This window comes from Brugia malayi, assembly GCF_000002995.4.
Source record: "Brugia malayi strain FR3 genome assembly, contig: Bm_v4_ChrX_scaffold_001, whole genome shotgun sequence".
NCBI classification, from domain to species: Eukaryota; Metazoa; Nematoda; class Chromadorea; order Rhabditida; family Onchocercidae; genus Brugia; species Brugia malayi.
In genome coordinates this window covers 9,570,475-9,593,219 of record NW_025062479.1, presented here as the reverse complement: position 1 = coordinate 9,593,219, position 22,745 = coordinate 9,570,475, and the positions used below count along the sequence as shown (strand labels likewise).

The window sequence follows — 22,745 nt, the reverse complement described above, 5'->3', positions numbered from 1 at the left end:
ACGGTTGTTTAACCAATGTCGAATTATTAAACGTCATATTATAACCACACTTCTATCAGTATAAATTTTCCATCACTGAAACAAATTTTAACAGTTTTTTTATTTTTTTCTCTTTTTAAAGTAAATGTGTAAAACAGATCTTCAAATATGATTAAATTTCAAAAAAATCATAAGTTAGAAAAAAAAAAAAAACCTACTATAATGCTCATATATGTATTTGTTGTCATTTCCAAGTATTAAATTAAAAGGATTAAGGAACAAATTTTTTGATTATTTTTTGATTACAGATAAAGATTTGCCATGAAGAAATACGAAAAAAAAAGTAATTCGACTACGATAAAGCTCTTGAATTAATGATTTGAGATATATTTAAGTATATGACAAGGAATATAAGATTAATGGAAGAAATGAAAAAAAGCTTTACGTTTCTCCAATGTCGCAGATTTTCTCTTACATATAGTTATACAAAAAAAAAAAAAGAAAAAAAAGAGGAAAAAAGAGTAAAATGAAATAAAATAAATCAATTATTTATAATTATTGAAATAAAAACAATGTTAAGATATTAAATTAACCGACTTAGTTGATAAAAGAAAAGGAAAGAAAATTAGTTCAAAGACCCGTTTTTTTTTTTTTTTTTTGTTTTTTTATTTGTTTTGTTGGTGCTTTTTTGTTTCGGAAATTTTTTCTGGACTGAGTATGCAAATATTGAAAGAGAAGTTTTTAAGATTAATTAAAATGATTAGAGTAGAATTTAAAACAGAAGTATAGGACTAAATATGTCATGCGAGTTAGAAGTGTGCTTTCAATCTGTTTGAATACCCTTTGAATATGATAAAAGGATATTGTCTATTATTAAATCAACCAGATTTTTCTTCTTTTTTCTTAAATTTAAATCAATTATCATTATTTAATACACATTACTAATCAACATTTAATGAAAAATAATGTGTTGTAATTTACTCTCCAAAATATTTTTGTCGTTTCATTATTTTTTTTTTCGATAACAATTTCCATATTAAACAGGTAAACAATCAATGTATAAAGGTCATATTATCTGTACTACTCACAAAGTTGTTTGTTTTTCCACAATTTTCATTGACCAAAGGAATTATCAGTTTTCCGCATTCTAGAAGTTTCATGTACATAGACAGATGAAATCATTAATTACAAATTAAAATGGTTATATTTCAAAAAATATTTTGAAGATCAAATTTCAAAGATTATTTCGTTGTTTTCAAATAAAAAATCTGATCACTGAAATAATTATTTAGCTGGGCGATTTATTACTCAAATCCATCTTTTCACTTTCTTATCTATTTTTTCTTCTTTTACTTTTATTTTTTTGTATTGCTTTGACATTTCTCGATTAAATGTTCTAAAATTTTAAATATAAGTTGCATAGTGTTAATGTTGAATTAAAAACACACCAATGATATTCAAAAAATATTTCGACTTTTTAAAACTTTCAACTTTTTTTTTCGAAAAAGGCTATATAATCTATATACAAACGATAATTTATATCAATTTATTTGCTTATTTTCTCATATATAATGAAATCGAAAGATTGATGAATGATTTGATCATTAAGCAAAGTGACACAAGAGAAAGAAACTGAGAATTTCTGTTTGTTCCATTGATAGACAATTGATGCGATAAAAGTTATATCAGTGTTATAAAAGATAAGTGGGAAAATTTAATGTTTTGCGCTCGCAAGGGAATTGTATGACCCATTTTTGACCTTTCCATATATTGCTGACCTATATTTTGTTAACACAAAAGAATGGCAATATCAAAGACAACCGCTGTCATTTTTGTCGATCCGTTCAATGATTGCTTTCAGTTTTCTTATTCTTATTGGGGTCTTTTTTAGGATTATCGAAGCCTATAATCGACCAAGTTTGTTTCTTTCTTTCCTTTTTCCTTCTTTTTATTGGTTTATTCCAATAATTAATTACTTCAAACTAGCAAAAAAATAAGCATGTGAAAGAGAGAGAGAGAGGGAGTTTCATAAAATAAGTGTAAACTGCATTCGTAGTGGATAACAGGTTTCATTAAGTTACTAAGCTGAATAAAAGTTAAATTAAAATTCAAAATAGGTGATTTGAAATATCTGTGATAGATCTGGAAAGGCTATTTTTTCTTTTTTTTGGTCCATATTTGCTTTTTACTTTTAGCGAAATTATAATGATATTAAAACTTCAAACGTTCTTGGTTATCATCATGGATTATTTTTTTTTTTTTCATAAGTATTTACGAAAAATTTTTTTCCTGAAAAAATTCAGAAAAATTTAAAAAGTTGAATTTTGATGAAATTCCAGACCATTTTGGAAATCCATGTGTGATGTGTAAATGTTTCGTGGAATATACAGATCGTGATATGCCAATTTCCCTTAAACCGTATGGAGTTGCAAATGATAGTTACAGTAGTACGGAGGATCAATGCTTGGTTACTTGTCTTAAAGATACAGTAAGTGTTTAAGATTTCTTTTTAGAAATTTTGTTGCAACTAAATGCTTTTATTGAATTGCTTAAAGCTTACTAATTTGATTATAATTTTCATCAAATAAAATTGAGATCTAAAATAATTTTGGGATTTCAAATACTTAACACCATTATGCTTGTTCATAAATAATTATTTGATAACATAACGAAATAAACTAAAAAACTGATAAATATTTCATATCTTGTTTTTATAAATTATGATAACCTGAAAGAATAATATCAAAATTATTAAAAATGAATAAATGATATTGACCATAACATAGATCAGTAATTTACATTAATTTTAAAAAATTTAATATTGGCTGACCAAACTATGACGAGAAGTGATCAGAATTTATTTAATAGCTTATGATTTTTATAATTTTGATTTTGAGTCTTTTCTATCTCGTTCTGACTGTAAAAAAGCAAAAATTTTAAATGAAATTTATGATTACATTTTAAATCAGTGAATCAAAACTTTAATGAAGTTTCAAACTCGAAACGAAAAACAGAGCTACCACACAATTCCCAAAATTTCTCTATTCATTTCTCTCAATTTTTTTCTATAAAAATGATATTGAATATTCATTTTATCATTTGTTTACGAAAATAATAATTGCCTCTTCCTAAGTGATGGAATCAATTAGACTCATAGCTTAAACAAATGACAATTTCAGAGATGTAAAACAGTTGTTTATGGATTAATTGGTGGACGTGATATTTTCACGTGCGAACTTTATGAGTCAGTGACTGTAAATCAGCTTATTTATGTCCCAAATGTAAACATTTATTTGCCAAAGAGGAAATCTGATTGTAAAGTGTACTGTAAGTTCATTTTGTTCCTAACAAATTAACTTTCACCTTTTTTAGTCATTAGTTATCCTAGACACATATTATTATTAGACTGGAAAAGTGCATCTTTTTTTACTTCTTTACTGTAAGTTGTTACGTATGTTGCAGATGAACATATACAAAGTTTAAAAATATTAAATCGACAAGAAGAAGTAATCAAACGGAAAATGACTTATCTCATTTTACTCGGACAACGAAATCATTTTGCATTTGGCTGAAAAATTATGAATGAATTGTTATTTTTTATTGATCATCCTAATAAATATTAATTCTGCAATAATTGAAGAAGTTGATTAAATATCTGAAGTTTAGTCTAATATGACTTTATCAATTGGATTTACTGTGTTTGAATTGTTACTTCAGAATATATGTGATATTATCAGTCAACAAATGACAATATTTAAGGTAAAGTATAGTTATAGATTGTCTTTTGTCAACAGAATTCGTTTATATAAATGAACCAACAGATGGATGGTTTACATAATTTCTTTACTATATTTGTTAAATAAGTGCAGTTGTCTATGTTAATTGTCAAGTTATGTGGAAAAAAAAAAACGTGAAGAAAAAGATTTTGTTAATGAAACATTTATTTAATCAAATATCATTACTTACACATTGCAGCAGCATGCAACTTTGATTTCTGCTTTTGCTTTCGTTAACTAAGAATTAATGGGAAGATAAGGAAGTTAGTACCCAGTGTTGAAATGAGATTTGAAACAGTCCAACAAGTTTATGTCTAATTATGCATGGAGCTTTAAATTAAAGCAGTAATTCAAATTAGTAATAAATATTCAGTTGGTCGTAAAATTCGATCTTTTGAAGTGATTCAGACTCATATATTGTAAAGGGGTATAAAATATTTTTTCACTAATAAACTTAATTCATTGAAAATTTGAATCACACATTCATTGCTTACGCTTTGCATCCATGATAATTTTTATTCTTTATTTTTATTTTTTCTTTAAATTTTTAATTTTCAACAATACATCAATTTGATCTGTTTATTATAAAGCTGAGGAGAAAAAAATTCAACATCAATTTACTGAATGTTAATAAGTGATGAAAAATTTTTTTCTAAATAAGAGTGTTTCTGTTGATGATAAAATGTAATTCAAATAAGAAATGATTAATTTTGCATCTTCTAACTTCAAATTTGAGCAAATGATGATCTCATCTTCCCAAAACTAATTTTATATCGCTGGTGCAATCAGCGCAGCGTTAACGATAGCAACAATAGCATTTGAATGGTTATTGGCGCGCTTTTTTATTGTGTTACCTCACCAAGGGTCAAAGGTTGAGGAGGTTAGGCTCGGTAACTAGTTAGTTCCACAATGTGACGGCAATAAAAAAAGAGGTAATACAGCACTATCAAAGATGAAATAAAGAAATAGAGAACATGAGAATATTGATAAACAAGTGGACTACAGAAAATGAGGGAGGTCATCAAATGGACATCGCTGAAGGTCCGCCCTTTGCCGCTATCTGCTGAGAAATGACCTTATGGCCTTATGGGCAGACAATTCCGTCCCAATAGCAGTCTGCTTGGTAGTGCTAGGTTTTGTGAACTGCTGTTACCCGTTGCTAATCAATTACTGCTCCAACAGCACACTTTATTCATCCCTTAACCAGCAATATAAAATTAGTAAGAAAAGGATGTCTGATCGAAGACAGGAAATTCAACCTGAACAGGTGCTACTGAAATCGGACACTGATCCGGAGAAGCTGAAGGTAGAAACTAATTCAGCAAAGGTAACCTTTCAAAATTACATCATTTTTAACAAATGTGAATTTGGTTTATCTTGATAAATTAAATTTTTTTTTGTGTATTGATTCTTTATCAAATAATTAAACATAATAAATTTTGTCATTTATTCCTTATTTATATAAATCAGTAGCTCTTATACCACATTTCAGCTTTTAATGAAAAAAATAGTTATAAATCTTTCGAGTTCTTTTGAATAATTTCTTTTGAAATCAAGGTGGCTATCTTTCTAATGTGTCTTTTTATGAAACTAACATAATAGAAAATCATCATCAGTATCAGCAATCATTTATACAATTGTTTGCGATGTTTTTTTATCAACTGAAAATTTAAAGTTTTTTTTCTTCAAAGATCTCTTACTGTTGTGATTGCTATCCTGTTGACCAGCACATCCTCACCTGTTCCCTTTTTTTCATAATTTTTGAAAGTCGTCTTCGATTTTATTAATTTTGTTAATTTTTTTTTTTAAGTTGCATTTTATTAATTATTTTCTTTATTTTATTTATTTATTTTAATCTGGCTTGCAGTCGTCAGAGCGGTAAAAGAAAAAACTTTTAAAATGGCTTATCCTAAAATAATTTCGGACATTGAAATATGTTTCATTTCAAAACGATCTATTTGAATTATTAAACTCTTTGAAGAAGCTGTCACTAAAGCACTTCATATAGTTGCTGAGAAATGGACTATTTATTGTAAGAGAAATTAAATTAAAATGTATGTTAAAATTATGAGTGGTAACAAAATGAAAGTCAAAAAATCAAGGAAAAAATGCAAAAATAAATTTTCATCCACTTTTTATTTAATGTTTTAGATGATTTTCTTCTCTTTTTTTTTAATGTAAAATATAGAAACACTCAACAGTTATATATTCATTAAGTATTTGAGTGTATGAATTTAAGGATTTTATCAAATTTTCTATTGATAAATTGATTTTTTTCCTCCTTTTCCGGTTGATCATCTTTAGAAATCTTGAACGGAAGATTGTCTTTATTTCATGTGTTTCAAATTTGGATCTCTTATCTAATTTTTTTCTTTTTTTTGTTCAGAAAGAGAATGATGTTGATAAGAAGGAACGTAAAAAGATATGTAGAATTTGGCAACGAAAAAGTCCTCGATCATATAATTTTGAAAGAGAGAAGGATGAAACAAAAAAGTTGAGAATGTCAATTGGATTGGATCTCGAGAATCGTGATGATAAAGGTCTCAATAATCATATTATCATGAATTTTGGTGAAGTATTCGCGGAACCGGATGGAAGCCATTCATTCAATTGGACTTGGCTTGTAACCAATCGGGTCTTCACGGCTACAAGTGTTTCAATCTACAAATTACTGGCTGCTTTTATTGCAATACCATTCGCAGTATTTTTCGGTATTCTGTTTGCGGTTTTCGCAGTAATTAGCGTTTTCTTATGTACACCACTTGGAGTATTACTTACGATACCACTGAATGCTTTTTCTAAGGTTTCAATTTATTTATTGCTTTTTCCCATGCAATTTCATGGACAAGGAATTTTTATTTCTTAAAGAAAATTTTTTCGATACAATATAATACTTTTAGTTAGCTAATTATTGATTAAAAGCATTGTTTGATGATCTCAAATCATAAAATTCTTTCGGAAGACTTATGAAAGATGATTTTTTGGTGAGAACTGAATTGAAATCTAATGTTTGAAGTAATTAAAGACTGTAATTATTACAGCTCGGTCGATATGTGAGTACGGGAAGAGTTTTGTTTAAGTTGCCGAATAACATGAATAGTTTAAATTACTAACTGATGATATATGGATTTTTCAGTGCTGGGACTTCGTCATATGCAGATTTCTGAACCCAATTACCAAAGCAGTCTGCTGTGAAAGAAAAAAAGATGAAAAAAATGCAATTGTACTGGATGCTTAAATCACATAGTTCATTGATTTGTTTCATTCGTTCATTCAACAAAAAGAACATATTTACCTCAATTAATTTATATGAAAATTTAAGTTTGTTATCAAGTTCTGCATCTCCATGAAATATTTCTCCAAATATTCTTTCCTGTTCTCAGCTCTTTTTTACTTCTTATAAAATGTTTTGAATAAACATTTTGATAGTTAGCGTCAGAAAAGAATACACAAACATACATACATAAATACACGCCTATATGTAACAACCCCTATTTAAAATATAATCGAAATGACCCAACCAACACAAAATTTCAAATAATAATTCAATTTAGATGATAAGTAGAGTTATGAGTTCGGATTACTTTGATCTAAAAAAATCAGTAATTGTTTTCACTCAAAAATAATTATCTGAATGCACTAACGTCGAACATGGATTTAAAATAAATACCGAAAATAGACAATACAGGTTTACCAGGTTCATTATCAAAGTATTAATAATATAATTAAACCACATTATATCGTGAAGGAATAAAATGTAAAACAGATGTAAAATTAACCTCCTGAAAAAAACAAATACTATTGTAAAATGATGTGTACCTCTGGTGATGAGAAATTCGATGGTGTCCATTCAATGATGCTACAATCAATTATGCATAAAGCTTACACAGTATGTTAAAGATATATTGTACACAAGGAAAATGTAGGGATAAACATAAGCTCATCGTAGTGAGTCATCCAGTCCACCACATTGATACAAAAGAAGAGGAAGACACAGAAAATCCAGGGTGAAATCCATCACTATACTTATACTTACAAAATAATAAGCTCCTTATCCTTTGCATATTCTTTTAACTGATTTTAATTTTTTTAACTGATTTTACCTCTATAATAGAGTTTATAATTTAATTACATATAAAGCTGATCTTAAGGGAAACTTTCTCTTTTTGCTGACTATAAATAATAATCAGTTCTTTCCAATTGTATTTATTTGCTATCAAATTTTTGCACAAATTCTCAGAATTCATTAAAGATTCATCAAATTTCAACCTGATCTGATAAATTCATCAAATTTCAACCTGATCTGATATCATGAAAATGTCTTATAAAATGTTATATACTAAAGAAATGGCACATTGCAGCAAAATCGTTACAAACACCAGTTAGATAGAAAATATCAAAAATTTTAGAATATATTACGAGGTTGATCGAAATAGTACGGAATGCATTTATAGATAGGACAAAAGATAGAGATAAAATACAGGATAGAATTCTAAAACATGAAGTTCAGACTACTCAACCTTGCTATATTGAGATAAGTACTAGTCTAACACAATCACAAAATTACATAATAAAAGGAATTTTAGTCATTTAAGATAGAATTGATTTTGTAGTTCGTGAGAACATTACACAAATTATGTAAGATATGAATAACTTTTGTTCTCAATTAAAATTAATAACTTAAATGATATGAATAAAATCAGAAATTAACCGTTAGCGTTTTTTACTAAAATGGTAAATATTGTGGTTCCGAGAAAATATTCTCATTTCTCGGATTTGAGGTAGAATTCCTGAACAATTTTATTAACTTCATCAGAAATACTTTCAGAATTCATTAATTTCAGAATTGAATGGGCTAAAATTATATTCTCCTGCTCCTTTTTCTTCACTTGCATTTACACTATTGAACATAAGTTATGACACTCCCTTATAACGAAAAACAGAATTCAAAAAAAAGTATATATATATATATCAATATTAGAACACTGATTTGAAAAAAGACAATGTAATATTTCAGAAATAAAATCAAACTTGGATCACTGATAACCACGTGGCTTACTATGGATAATCCCATAATCAATGAGCCGAGTTTGATATTTCATCTTCATTTACATGTTCACCATAAATGTTCATTAATACTATTTTCTTCGTCAGCAAAAAGAAAGATTTTTTCAAAAATACCGAAATGAGAAGGAGATCCCAGCCATTACACAAAATGAATTACTGGTGATAATTGCTTAAGTTTACTTTCGGAAATGATATGTATCTACACATATATGCAAGGAAGAAAACATATGTATGTGTGAAAAGGTGGGTACCGCGATTTTGCTACCGACAAATTAGCTACATCTCGTTTCCATAAATTGAAAAAAGCTTAAAGCTAACTCAAATCCTAGGAAACATGCAGCATTCGCAGGAAAGGCACGTAACATTACCGGTGTAAAACCTTTAAATAATGCTTTTGGACCCTCTTCACGCATTATTTCTTTAAACACGTCACGTATTCCTGCAAAACGAAATATTAGAATCAATAATGATAGTCAGATGCAAGGATTTGAGTTGATCAAGATGGAATATACGTTACTAGCAACACTGCACCTGCACCATACCGAAATTTTTTCATTAACTAGTTACCGATTACAAAATTAAGCAACTTTAAATCAACTCCTTTTATATCAACTTTAAATTGGCCAAACTTCTACTAATCTCTAGAAGTCATTTTTCAAGAAAAAAGAAAAAAAATATACGAATTAACCAAAAGTTTTATATCTGAGAAGAAATAAGGAATCTTGATACCTCCAGGATATTTCCCCTCTGGCGCTGTTTGTAAACGTGACTTCAATACATCAGGCGGAATACATATAGACCAATTAGCGATGCCTGCCAAACCACCAGCCATTAATGTTGACAATATACTCAAATTTTTAGTTATATCATCTCTCGCAAATAATTTTTTGAGGTATTCATAGGTGGCTAAGTAAACACTACTAGCCGGAATATCTGCAACAACAACCATTTATTAACACAAAAATATTTAAAGAAGAATGAAAACCATGAATGGAAATAGTCTGATCCCAGCATTTTTAAGGAGGTGGGAAAAGAAGACATAAATGATTAATTCGGATGTAAAAAGAGTGCTATTTTATATACATAAAAACTTTAACCTCTGACCTCTAAGGAGAGTTGCCATTGTACCCCTGTAAATGCTTCTTATGCCACCCTGTTTGTATAATTTCCTAAAAACATCAACTGGTCCAGTGTAATGTTCTGAAGATGGACTTGTGGAATCTCCGTGCTGGACCTGAAATCAACTAAATGATTGTTACAAACAGTCTACTGAAAATCTCTGTATTAAAAAATCGGAACTTTCATTGAAACTCAAACCCTAGCAATACAGGCAAATAAAATAGGAAAGTTAAAGGTGAAAAAAAAAAGAAATGAAGGACACTTAATTCTCACTTGCAAACTGCACCTTCCTACAAAGTAATACAACCTGTAACAAACACTTGATACGTTCACCAGGTACCATAATGACAGTTGTGCAAATGCCAGCAATGCTACCCGAAACGAGATTTTGAAGGAATGTCATTTCCTGATCTGGGGATGTTTGCTGCAACCATTTACCAAGCGAACAACTGCCAAAATAAACGGCAAATAAAGGTGTAATTCCAATAATAGGAGCACTCATACCCTAAAATATAGTTGGCAAAGTATGACAGTAATAATGGGAAATGTGGGAAATTAAAAATCTATATAAACTGAAAAACATTAGCATCATCCTGAGGTTGAATATTTGATAGGTACCACTCGGTTCACTTTGTCACAATACATTAATAAGATCTTATTAAGATATTACATATAATCTTATTAGCATATTACAACAAAGTGACATATTCGACGACATCATTAGAATCATGATAACAAAATTTGGGGAACATTTTTGAAAAGCTTTCCTATTCTCGATTACAAATACTACCAAATATTCAATCTCACCATTAATAAAAGAAACTGACTTTATACAAAGCGAAGAATCCTTCCTTGACAATGATTTGCCTGGTACAGTCTAATGCTCCTGCATATAATGGTCGAGCACCTGGCATCAATTTTGGCATTGTCTGTAATCGTACTTTCACGGTATCAAAAGGATGCCCCATAGCAACGCAGAATGCACCACCAACACCACCAGCAACAAAATTCTTCAAAATCTCATAACTTCCACTCTCTGATTTTGACATATTTTTGTGGTGCAAAATCTAAAGAATAAAACCTTTAAGTTCAAATCTGATTAAAATCGTAATTGCAAATATTCATACAAATCACCGTAGAAACCTATCACTTGCAAACATTTCGGTAGTGGTATAGGTATAGTCTCTCATAATATCATCGGTAAAAAATAATGATAATGCGAAATAATGATCAAACAATTGTTACAGTTCTAACAAATAACAAATTCACAATTTAATAAATTTAGACCTCATTTACACAGATGTCCCTCATTTATACGTTTCAATCTAAAGCAATATATTTGTTTTTTTTTTTTTTTTTTTTTAAAAAAATACACTTGATGAATATCGAAAGAAATATCGTCAAAAATATCGCCAACTTAAAATAGAGATTTCGATGACCCATAAAAATTTTCCTTTCATTTACGTACCTTATTTTATTACTATAAATGGGGTGGGGAGGGTGACAAAGAGCGGAGAAAGGGATGATAAGAAATGGATGGAGAAAAAAAAGGTGAAAATACTGCAATATCGAAAATGTTAATGTTTTTATAGTAATACTATTAGTCATTAAAATCTTAAATTAATAACAGCAAAACAGAATTCATTAGAAATGTATTGAAATACAATAATTTGAATTGCCAAATCAACCTAACAACCCTTACAGTGACATAATTTGTAGAAGTTGCTGAAACAAAAGAAAGCATTTATACGTTTATAAGACATGAGTTTTACACTTCTTTTGCCTTTGTACTTTGTTCTGTGTACTAATGTAGAACTCTTCTAAAATGTTCAAATAAATTATACATGAAAGACATGAAATTCACCTTTCTAAATGATATTCTGCTTAATTTACAACATACAATGGTAAATTTGATTTGAAAACAAGGATTGAACAAAAAAGGAAAGAACATTCGAAAATCGAAAAAAAGAAAGCAAACAACCAGTAATAATGCAGGAATAAAAAAAAAAATTTCCAAGGGAAGAAAAATTTTAAAAAAAAACCTAGACTATTAGATTAGAAAAAATACTCCATCATGCTGAAAAAATAATTTTATGGGATATAAAATATTCCATTGTATCCTGAAATATAATCAGTCAAAGTGAACTGTAAATTGCATATTTTACTTTTAACATGGAAATTTTCTTTAAGAATTTTTTTTTTAATGAAATTGTTAATGATTGCTGATCCAAGTAACTCCATAAATCGATCATACCCTATCGCATAATTATGCTCTCACCCATCGAAGCTATTGCTCTAAGCAATATGATTAAACCTATTGTTTCAATAAATGTAATTCAGAGAATAAAACTGTGAAAGTATATAAACTGGGAAAGGAAATAAATTTTCATAAAAAATAAACAACTGACTCGAGCTTTAAAAAAAAATGTATACGGTAGCACAAAAGAAGGCGTTAAATTAAACGAGAACAATGCATTTAAACTGGTATTTTTAGGAGAAAAACAACATTCTGACGAAAGCAATAATTGAGAACTAGCTTAACAATATGAATCAACACAAAAATGTTAGTTAAACATGCAAATTCCACTTCATAAATAAAAAAACACTTAATAGTTTGGCAGAGATACAGCACTAGCACAACTAAAATATACAATACTTCAATACTTATGTCAACACTTACTTTTATTCTAATACTTGTCATTTGATTTGTTAATACATTTTGCATATTGTTTGATATATTAAAAACATTTATTCATTGTAAACACTCGGTACTTGTCAACAAAATTCAAAACATTACAACTTATGCAAATACTCGCCTGGGAAAATGATTTTGCAAATGTAACAATTTGTGGAAAAAAAAAAACTGGTTTGATAACATATCTTAACTAGAGTATCAAAAGATAAGCTCAGAAAAAAGACTTGGATAGCGAAACTAAACCAAAAGAGAACTCAGATGCGGAGATGGAAAACGCCGGGTAAGTTAAGCACTGTTTTGTCCTTACCTTTAGAAAAAGAACATAAATCTTCTTAGAAAACATTCATCCATCTCTACTTTTTCGCTTGAGTATGTCAGTTCCAAGACTGAATCAACACAAGATTACCAAGAATGGACTTCCAGCTGTTTCACTCTATTACAGCCTTTTAAATTGTTACCGAAAATACAGTATTAATTCTTGCAAATGCATACGATTATAATAAAACTTCATTAAATCTATTACAAATACAATATAACACAAAGAAAACATCACAGATATAATAGAATCATGCAAGCAAGTGCTACGAGTCATGAGACCAAATTTATTATAGAACATATGAACTTATACAACTTCATCATAAATTACTTCAACATAATCGAACTTCAAAAAAAAAAAAGTGTTGTTTTGGGAAAGAACTATTTCAGATGCAAACAACTTACCATTTAGTTCTCTAACTTCGGAGACTATCGGAACATCATCAGGTTAATACCGTCAAGAACATCAGGTTAATACCATTACTTTAGCACAACCGAATTCAAAAAAAGAAAAAAAGAACAATATTCTTACTAGAAAAAAGTAACATTACCACCAAATAACCACCATAACCACCAAATAGTTCCAAATATCAATAAAATATTAAGTATATAAAAACTGTAAAAATTTCATATTTTACAAAACTATGAAAGTAATGTCTTTTGCAAATAAGAGAAATAAAAAAGATGACCATTTAAAAAATTTTCAAAAAAGAAGTATTTTGAAGCGAACGATATGGCAAGAATAGCTGTCTGCATAGACGCATGAATTAATACATTTACTACTTTTGCATTTCATTTTTCCAGTATACATGTCATGCGGAGAAATTCAAACGCCATAATAATTAGAAAAAAAAAAAAAAAAAATTTGAACAGATCCATTTTTCATATAAGGCTCAAATCAGGCATCAACGAGACCTTCATGAAGATGGTCACGCAAAGACTGAAATATATAAAGTTGTTCTTCCACTGGAAGCCAAAATATCTGTTGCAAAAGCTTTGACGGATTGGGGACCCTGAAAAAAACAACAAACATAACCAGCGCGTCACACTTCATCTGTAAATTTAAAATTTTCACTTTGTTCTAAAATCTTAAGAAAAAAATCCCGAATAAGCTGCAAGAATTCACATACACTAAGCTCTCTTTTGCATTTCTTAAATGAATATAACTGGAAGACAATTTAACCTATAAAGAAAACTAACTTGATGAACGTGTGAATATAAACATTCACAAACGTTCCCATAAGAAGTTGACAATCAAAACGATCCATCAAACCACCATGTCCAGGAATGACATCACCAAAATCCTGAAAAGTTATCGCTAATTATTTCCATTAATTTCATTAATAAATGACAAAATCAAACGTATCTAAAATTCTTAGGAAACAGTGCCTTGATTTTGAAAGCTCGCTTGAATCCACTTGCAAAGAATCCACCAAATGGGCCTAATATAGAAGCAAATAGGCCCATTATAATCGTATGAAGTAAAAAAGGATAGACTTCAAGTGTTGGAGGTCTTTGCATCAATCGTAATATGATGGAAATAGGTCGTCCGATATTGAATTCTCTAAAAAATACTTCCGTATTATTATAAAATGTGTTATCCAAAGTAAAGATCACAGCTTGCGCTATTCAAAGTCTATAGCAAACCTTAGAACAAATGATGGCGGAACGGTACAGTTGTAATTTTCCACTGTATAATCTTCCAATGGACACACAAAAAAGGGATGATGAAGAAGGCAATAAGAAAGCTGAAATATAACAAATGTACATAAATGGATCCTAGAAGTTGTTTTTATATTAATCGTAACTTTTCAAATATAAAAAGTTACAATTAATATATGAATATGAATTGAAAAACCCAAACCAAAACAAATAAAAAAAAAAAAAAATAATAATTGATAACAATATTTAAGCAGAAGTATCCGATTTGAAATTATATTAACATTGGGAGATGAACCATAGGAACGATACGACCGACAGTCTGGGTGATAACATCAAAACTCTGCGTCAAACATACAATTAAGCCGAATAGGACAGTGCTGATGCCACCGCCAATGAAACCCTCCCATGTTTTCTTCGGAGATAACTTTATTAGAGGTGTCTTTCCAAAGAAGAAACCGAATACGTAGGACATAACATCACAGCAAATTACCATCGAAACCGGAACAAGAAACCTAAAATGATTTCATGAACATGTTATAAATCATAACTAAGTTCATAAAGACTGATAATTCACATACAATTAGCAGGACTAAAAACCAACCATATAAGTCCTTGAAAAATATTTTGGATAATGAGAAATGATTGTGAAACAATCAGCAATAGTGTTACGTGTGACCAAGCAAACTGAAATAAAAGCAGAATAGTAAAAATAGTCATGAAAGATTTAAAACTAAAATCAACTATATGACAACAAATTTAAACCTTTCGAGTAACATAAAATCCCTTAATCTGAAAAACAATCGCTAGTTCAGAGTTCTAAAACAAAACCACGCAATTTCACTTGGGAAGAAATACGAGGAGAATTAAAACAATCAATTAGAGGAGTGGGACAAATCAATAAACAACCAATTAGAAGTTTTTTTTTGCTATGGAATGGAATAAATGGGTGAAATAAGTTTAAATTCTCATAAAAAAGAAATAAATAAATAATAATATGAGAATTTAAACTTATTTCATCCATTTATTTCATTCTACAGCTCGACTACATGATTCGGATTATCTAATCTTCATCTACCTATATCATGTTTATCAGGCCTGACTGGTTTTTCCATGTAATTATCAATCCTATACTAACATTGTCAAACAGTTTATATTGCCATACTATGATGAAATAAGCATTTCGAATTTTCAGAAAACGATATAGTATGAATAAAACTCACTAGTGAAAACTGCCGCAGATAATAACCTTTTCGCAGTGATAAAACAAACCATACAAAACCTATGCAGTATAAGGCGAAACTAATCAAACGATGATGTGCCACCAAGAAATGTAAAAACTGCTGAAAATTATGTATACTCCAGCAAACATTAAACATAATTTCGGAATTAAGGTAAAGAAAACTGGTCACGCGGACTAAATTACAAGTTTCCACTCAATACACTGATATCACACAAACAACCTTGCAGTAAGAAATAAACACTACTCCTGAGACAACGAAACAGCATACATAATTAAAATAATAGGATTCATGTCGACAAATTTATTCCCGCAAAAGAAAGTGAAAATAGCAATGAATTTAAATAAATGTTTGCGAAGAATAAGCTTAAAAAATAACTGTGGTAAATTATGGTGACAAATTACTACTGAAAATAATTAAATATAAAAACACGTACATCTTTCCTCAGCAAAATACCCCAATAATCGATTAAGCTTTCACCGAAGAAGAAGTAATTTGACGATAGCAGGAAATACCATGAAAGTGCGCGAAACCACGGTAAAGAATAGAGACGATAAACTGCCAAACCAATTGTAATAATTTCATGGAAACACCAAAACTGTATGACAAATACCTAAACCATTTTTCACAATTCAATAAGTCTTTCAATAACAGTGCTTGCTGAAGTTCACTACAAAAGAAAAAAAAATCTTACCAAAGCCATCAGCCATGTAGCTCCCATTTTGATGATTACAGAGAATAGCGAAACCATTATGATCGAAAAAATACCGCGCACAACCCAATTTCGCCATCTGAAAAATAAAACATTCATGTTTTTTTAGTTACCAGTTTGAACAGTTAGCCAATAAGTTTCCCAGTGGTGGGAGAGCTGCAATGAAACAAAGCCTTGCGTTGGATCTATCAAAAGTATCAGAACTCCACATAATATAGTTCTTTTTTGAAAAAACAAAACAAATACGCAGTTGGCAACGATATACCTTGGTGGCAAAGGTGAAAGAACAGGATCGATAAATGCTCCCAAATGATCGGAACCTTGTGGCAAATTCTTCGTTAGTTGTGATATTCTACAAAAACCACATTTCTTTTAAATGCAGACGGAATACAACTTCACAAAGCACAACAAATCAGATAATGAAGCACAACGTCACTTTTAACAAGAAGAAAGACTACATCATCTTAACAGAAGAAAAACTTACTTTTCTGTAGCTTTAACGCTGTAAATAGTTGAATTTAAAAACAAGATTTTCAACAAGCAAACAAACAATTCTGGAAACTACTAAAGGAATCATACGGCTAACATCACCAACTTCTTTCAGGAGGACTACGCATTGTAAAGAGTAAGTATTGGCGAAGTATAGTACTGATAGCGATTGTCTGCACAGCGAGGATTTCTAAATAAAAATTTCAAACATAGAAAGCAATATTTGAAACTAAAATCCGCAAAAACTGCTACATATTTGTTACCTTTCACCATCAACAAGGCCATCTGCATCACTTTCGTCTGATATTGCACGAACATCCGTCTTCTGTACAACACATGAAGCATCGCCACTGTTAGGATGACTTCTAGCATCTGTTGACTCCACTTTTCGTTGACGGAGAGATTCTTTTTCTGCAGTCTTCATCTGAAAAATAAAGAAACACTAGTCAAATTACTCAATTACTACTAATTTATTGCGACGACAATTAATGAATTAACTCAATAAATCGAGGAATTCAACAGATTGACGAATTATCCGTGAAATATGCACGCTTTTAAAACTGTCCGTGAAATATACATAAATCCCATATACAAAGAACGGCAACCCCAGCTCATCTCACTTTACCCAAAGCAGCGAAATGGTCTAATCGGATTTGGTTTGATGGAATCCTGGCACATACATATGTAGATCAATACTAAAAGGTGAAATCAAGCTTAAATCCTTTCTCCTAGAAATGTACCTTTCAGTATTGTGAAAGACATAATAAACACACGGTTTTTATTATTTTTTTTATAGATTAATCATGCAATTTTACAAGGTTTACTAACAAAAATGTAGTTTATTTCAAATTATCTCACATTTTATCTGATGAATTAAATTCATTGTAATTAGTCAGAAAGAACCACATCATACTTATATGAGAGATAACAAATGACATACATATGTGTATGTTAAAAGTAAGGATGTGTATAGTAAACGTTAACGGAAAGTATGCTAGACTAAAAGAAGTTCAACACTGGTCCTACTTTTTAATATCGTGTGACAAAAGCAGAATACTCTAATATGATGACATCATGGAAACAATTCTTCCCGTCTCTCTCTCTCCAATTATGAAACTATCTTCTGATGTTGTTATCAGGTGGAGGTAATTTTAAACTCATCATAGCTTCATGTCTTCCTTTCTTCCATTTCTCAACGCTATTACAATATGACGAATAAAGCACGATGCATCGTGCTGATATTGCTATGTATATTTTTATAGTCTTTTCTTTTTAATTCCGATCATCATTAGATTGAATTTCGAAAAATGATAAAACTGATAAACAAAAAAAAAAAAAAAAACGCGAAACAAAGAAACGTTTAAACGCTGAATCGCAACAATTTGTAAACACAATAAAATTTTTTTATATATTCGAAATCGGAAATGAAAAAGAAACTATTTATATTTTGGATGTGTTTGCAAATCATCTAATTTCCTCCCTAAAAAAATTGTCATACGTTTTATAGACTAAAGTGGTTTAATATAATATTTGACTAATGCCATCTTTTTCGTAGCTAGAAAAAGGATGAATGTATTATCAGAAAGAGGCTTCTTAATCTTCCCATCAGAGACATGCTGAGATGTAAAGTTTCACCACAGCACTACAGCACACAATAATCACAACACGTGCAATCAAGAGATATTAATGAAAATAACAAACTCTAAACAATCGGTGAAAGTAATGCATTAAGGATCTAAGGTTTTGAAAACTCAAAGCTATAAAGATGTCAAAAGCAATCAGTGCATAAAGTTAACATTTTCTCAAATTAGCTTTTATTTATTAGGAAATTTCTGCATAAGAAAAAGAAATGGATAAAATTTGAGGAGAGAAATATTTTATTCTTGATCTGAAAATTTAAACTAAAATATTCAAATAATAAATAAATTTGATCAAACAATGTGACAATAATACCGTTCAAAATAAGCATTCGATAAAAAAACTGACACCGATAGTCTTTTTCGTGGATTCTTTTTTTTTTTTTAATGATTTAATCATAAAATTTACGTGATTAATCAATTATGATTTAATAAATTTAATCAAATGTTTTCAGTCAATTTCAAAATAGTTAGGCATTTTTAAGGTGTAGCTAATTTGAAGAATCCTAAAAAAAGTTACAAATAAATTGATTCATATCAGTTGGATTAAACTATTCATCTCTAGTAGTAGTAGTAACTCTACGCTCTGCTAAATATTCAATCAAATTCAAGCTTTTTTTTTATTTTGTTTAAACTTATTTCAAAAATTTACTACAAAAAAGAACAAAAATAAGGTGAAAAGGATGACAAATACATAAGTTTGACGTTGACGTTTAGTGAAGCAGTTGATGGAAATGTATAATACTATCAAACAAATAAACTAGAGCGAGAGAGAGGGAAAGAGAATGAAAGAATTCGATAGCATCGAATTGTGTGAGATGAATCGATGAATAGATCTAGATGATGTTGTAAAAGAAAGCTGAGGAAGGCTTGCTCTCTCTTGGTTGCTTATTATATCCAGAAATAGTCGTTGAATGTCAGCGGAACCCTCATTTCACTCCAGAAGGTTCGTCATTTTATTGATTATTATGTTTTATTTTCCAGTCAATTATGAGATTTATTCATCAAATTAACGTTGTAAAAATTTTGATTTTTTTTCATCTTTCCTTTTCATAAATTAAATATTAACTAGATATAATTAATTAAATAAAATTTCTTTCTCCTATATTTGGGGTAAAGTTTGGAAATAATATCAAATCACGCATCGTCTTTTAGAGAATAATTAAAATGTGAGTGTATTTAATGCAACAATAAAATGAAGTAGAATTGTAAGTAGATAAAAGGTTTTGTTTCTTTGCTGTGACAAATATAATAGAGAAATTGGTGCCGCTACTGCTAATTTTGTTGTGCAATTTGATACTGTTAGAATGGAGTTCTAACAATTTTATTTTATTGAAAGAAAAAAGATTTCGAAAGATCTCTAACTTCATTCGGCTATTTATGTAAATTTGATACCCATTTATTTAACCTATTCTTCATTAATTTTTAGTTTTTAGTTATTTTTAGTTTTTCGTATGAGTTAAATTTTTTGTATTGCATTCTTTACAATTAAATTTTGACTAAAAGCAAATTGAAACTGGAATTGGGTAACTTAATATTTTACATTGTGCAACTTAGTATGGTATTTTAGGATATAATTTATGATGATATTTAGCAACTTAATGTGAAATCATGATAGATATCTGTCGTTAACATATATTAAATTCATTTTGTTTTGAATATATGACAGAGGATCACTAATCGAAATTCGATTTTTAAGGAGCAGTTATATTTACTGGACAGATTTTAGACTGGAGCTTTGTCAGCTGATTTAAGCAAGTTGAAATTGTTTGTAATTCCATAAAATTATTGGATTTTTCATCCCTAAAGCAGCCCAACAACTAATAATTAACATTCTTTGATTGTTTGTCATTCAATGCTTCGAGAAAAGTCACTCTGTTTGATGCATTTTCAATGATATTTGAGTGAAAGGGAAATTGCAAGTATTTCATATTTCGTCCATTTTATTCGAGTTGTTAGTGACAGTTTTTTTTTTTTTTTTTTTAAGCAAGCAAAGATGATGTGAATTAGAGATTGAGAGAATATAAAATACTGGTGTGATGAGATAGATAAAGTGAACATTTATTAGACGTGAGACTGTTATGAGTTATGATATGTAAGTATGATCAAAGAAGTATGCAATGAAAGAAGTTTTATGTGTGCAGTATAATACTGATCAATTTATTAGATTACATGGAAGAAATTGGATATTTGCATATAATGAGCTATAGTCTCTTAAAATTTAATAAAATTTAAATGGTATATTTTCAGGCGACAGCGAACTTTTTCGGAAGAAGAATCCCCACTGTCAGGATGGAAGCTTGGAGTTGTTATCGGAGTAATAATCATGTGTTTTGCAATGCTTTATCCGAGTATGCTTCATCCATTAATATCTTCATTTTTTCGGTCTCCACCAGCACGGAAAACAGTAACAAATCGACCACCAATTCATCCGGCCATGAGTTCGCCACGATCTCATCCTGATTTACATCCAGATATGTTACATATAGATCTTCATTTTTATTGTTTTTCTAGTAGTTTTAGGAGTAATTTTACTTTCGGAATAATAAATTCTGTTTGATTTATTGGGATGAGAAAAAATACAAAAACAAACATTTTCACAACGAACAAAATTAATGAATCATGGAATGTTCAATAGGAAAATTTTAGATCGTTTCAAAGGAAAAAAAATTTCATTTATAGGCATGCGAGTGGCAACAAGTCAACCAGACATAACTACACCATCTTCCTCATCCAAAGGAATGTTTGCATGGATGCTTCCTATTTATACAATTGGCGTCGTTGCATTCCTTATTTATACCCTAGTTAAGGTAATTTTTCGTGTAACATAAATATGTTGAATAATATACTTCTTAAGTAATGTAATTATTTCCTAATAGTGCAAATAAATAATTGATTTTTTAAATTCTTTATAGTGTCAGGAAGAATTATCTCAATAATACAAGTGATTTCCCAACTAATACAAACAACTTGTATTAATAAATTCTCGAGTTACGTAATTCTTTTCTGTTTGGACAAAGTTAAAACCCGAATATCATTATTGATCACAAGCATTACAAAATGGGATTTATTAGTAAAGATGAATTATTTTCTTTTTCACTGTTCTAACTTTCGTGTCCTTTCTATCTTTTGGAAACACGATGCTTCCACGTTCCATTTTTTAAAAATATTTTTGAAAAAATTCAGTCAAAAAAGAAGCGACGAATTAGGCGGCATGATTATTCATCGACGGAAAGTGATTCAGATGAAGATTATAATCGGAATGATGGACGAACAAGGGGCATTGGTATAAATTTATTTCACGTCTTTTTTTATTAAATTTTCATTAAAAAAGGTTGCATTAAATAATTTAAACAGGGAAAATGATGAATAACTAGGGACAATGGAATATAAAATGTTTTTGAGTGTCCAAAGATTATATACATGCCAATTTTCAGGTAAACGGAAGCTGAAGGGACTTCAGGAACGTTTAAGGCAAACTGAAATGGCAATGGAGAAGATTTTGGAACAGTTGAATACAATTTCTGCTGAAGTAGCTGGCGCAACGAAGCAAAATTTGGCAGAGGAGACAGGAAATAAGGATTCACTGAATCAGTGTTCTGACCAACAAGATGGGAAAACAGAGCAATATTTGCGGGATCTTGAGGAGGTTTGCTTCCGTTTTTACTTATAAGAAAACTTTGGAACTACTTTTTGTTGCTAATTTAATCTGCAATCTGCAACGAACATCTTAAGCTTGTTGTAGTACTTTTTTGTCTGTTTAAGGGAACGCATCGCATTGATTGATTAGACAATACTTATGATTAGAATAATAGAAAAAAAATCCAGATTTATTATTTCATACGACTAACTCGTACTTTTTTGAAGGCATTACGCGATTTCAAGGAGCTGTCCAAAAGATACAAAAAAGAAGGCAATGATAGTAGCATCAGTGACACTGATCCATGCACTGATGAAGGTATACACGATGAAGCCACCATGGATACAACTGAGCAACGCAAACTTCAAGAACCTAGTTCTTCCAATGAACATCTAATAAAACGTGGAAAAAGTTAA

The 22,745-nt window shown here is 29.7% G+C and overlaps 5 protein-coding genes across 7 annotated transcripts; 3 read left to right on the top strand and 2 right to left on the bottom strand.

Annotated features, from left to right (window-relative positions):
• Window positions 1-1,826: 1,826 nt before the first annotated feature.
• Window positions 1,827-3,551, top strand: Bm6373 (Uncharacterized protein; the record flags this gene model as incomplete). 2 transcript variants are annotated; one of them, XM_043074254.1, is made up of 4 exons in its annotated part: window positions 1,827-1,896; window positions 2,319-2,467; window positions 3,159-3,306; window positions 3,442-3,551. In XM_043074254.1, 4 exons carry the CDS (start codon window positions 1,827-1,829, stop codon window positions 3,549-3,551), a joined length of 477 nt encoding a protein of 158 aa, XP_042930188.1. The 2 variants fall into 2 exon arrangements, with proteins under 2 accessions (XP_042930188.1, XP_001898702.2); XM_001898667.2 differs by lacking the exon at window positions 1,827-1,896 and having other exon boundaries at window positions 2,342-2,467.
• Window positions 3,552-4,833: 1,282 nt separating this feature from the next.
• Bma-cav-1 (Uncharacterized protein) lies at window positions 4,834-6,993 on the top strand (the record flags this gene model as incomplete). The annotated part of the gene is made up of 3 exons (XM_001898668.1): window positions 4,834-5,082; window positions 6,142-6,558; window positions 6,892-6,993. 3 exons carry the CDS (start codon window positions 4,834-4,836, stop codon window positions 6,991-6,993), a joined length of 768 nt encoding a protein of 255 aa, XP_001898703.1.
• Window positions 6,994-9,094: 2,101 nt separating this feature from the next.
• Window positions 9,095-10,990, bottom strand: Bma-dif-1 (Uncharacterized protein; the record flags this gene model as incomplete). Its single annotated transcript, XM_001898669.1, has 5 exons — window positions 9,095-9,261; window positions 9,552-9,755; window positions 9,927-10,056; window positions 10,249-10,446; window positions 10,769-10,990. 5 exons carry the CDS (start codon window positions 10,988-10,990, stop codon window positions 9,095-9,097), a joined length of 921 nt encoding a protein of 306 aa, XP_001898704.1.
• Window positions 10,991-13,849: 2,859 nt separating this feature from the next.
• Bma-cdgs-1 (Uncharacterized protein) lies at window positions 13,850-17,476 on the bottom strand (the record flags this gene model as incomplete). Of its 2 annotated transcripts, XM_043074252.1 has the most annotated exons (12): window positions 13,850-13,964; window positions 14,152-14,255; window positions 14,341-14,515; window positions 14,599-14,699; window positions 14,969-15,125; window positions 15,215-15,297; window positions 15,834-15,953; window positions 16,288-16,464; window positions 16,546-16,642; window positions 16,829-16,915; window positions 17,048-17,065; window positions 17,316-17,476. In XM_043074252.1, the coding sequence occupies 12 exons, from the start codon at window positions 17,474-17,476 to the stop codon at window positions 13,850-13,852; spliced, it is 1,395 nt and encodes a 464-aa protein (XP_042930186.1). The 2 variants fall into 2 exon arrangements, with proteins under 2 accessions (XP_042930186.1, XP_042930187.1); XM_043074253.1 differs by lacking the exon at window positions 17,048-17,065.
• Window positions 17,477-21,304: 3,828 nt separating this feature from the next.
• Window positions 21,305-22,745, top strand: Bma-ric-3 (Uncharacterized protein; the record flags this gene model as incomplete). The annotated part of the gene is made up of 4 exons (XM_001898671.2): window positions 21,305-21,499; window positions 21,876-21,975; window positions 22,127-22,338; window positions 22,557-22,745. The coding sequence occupies 4 exons, from the start codon at window positions 21,305-21,307 to the stop codon at window positions 22,743-22,745; spliced, it is 696 nt and encodes a 231-aa protein (XP_001898706.2).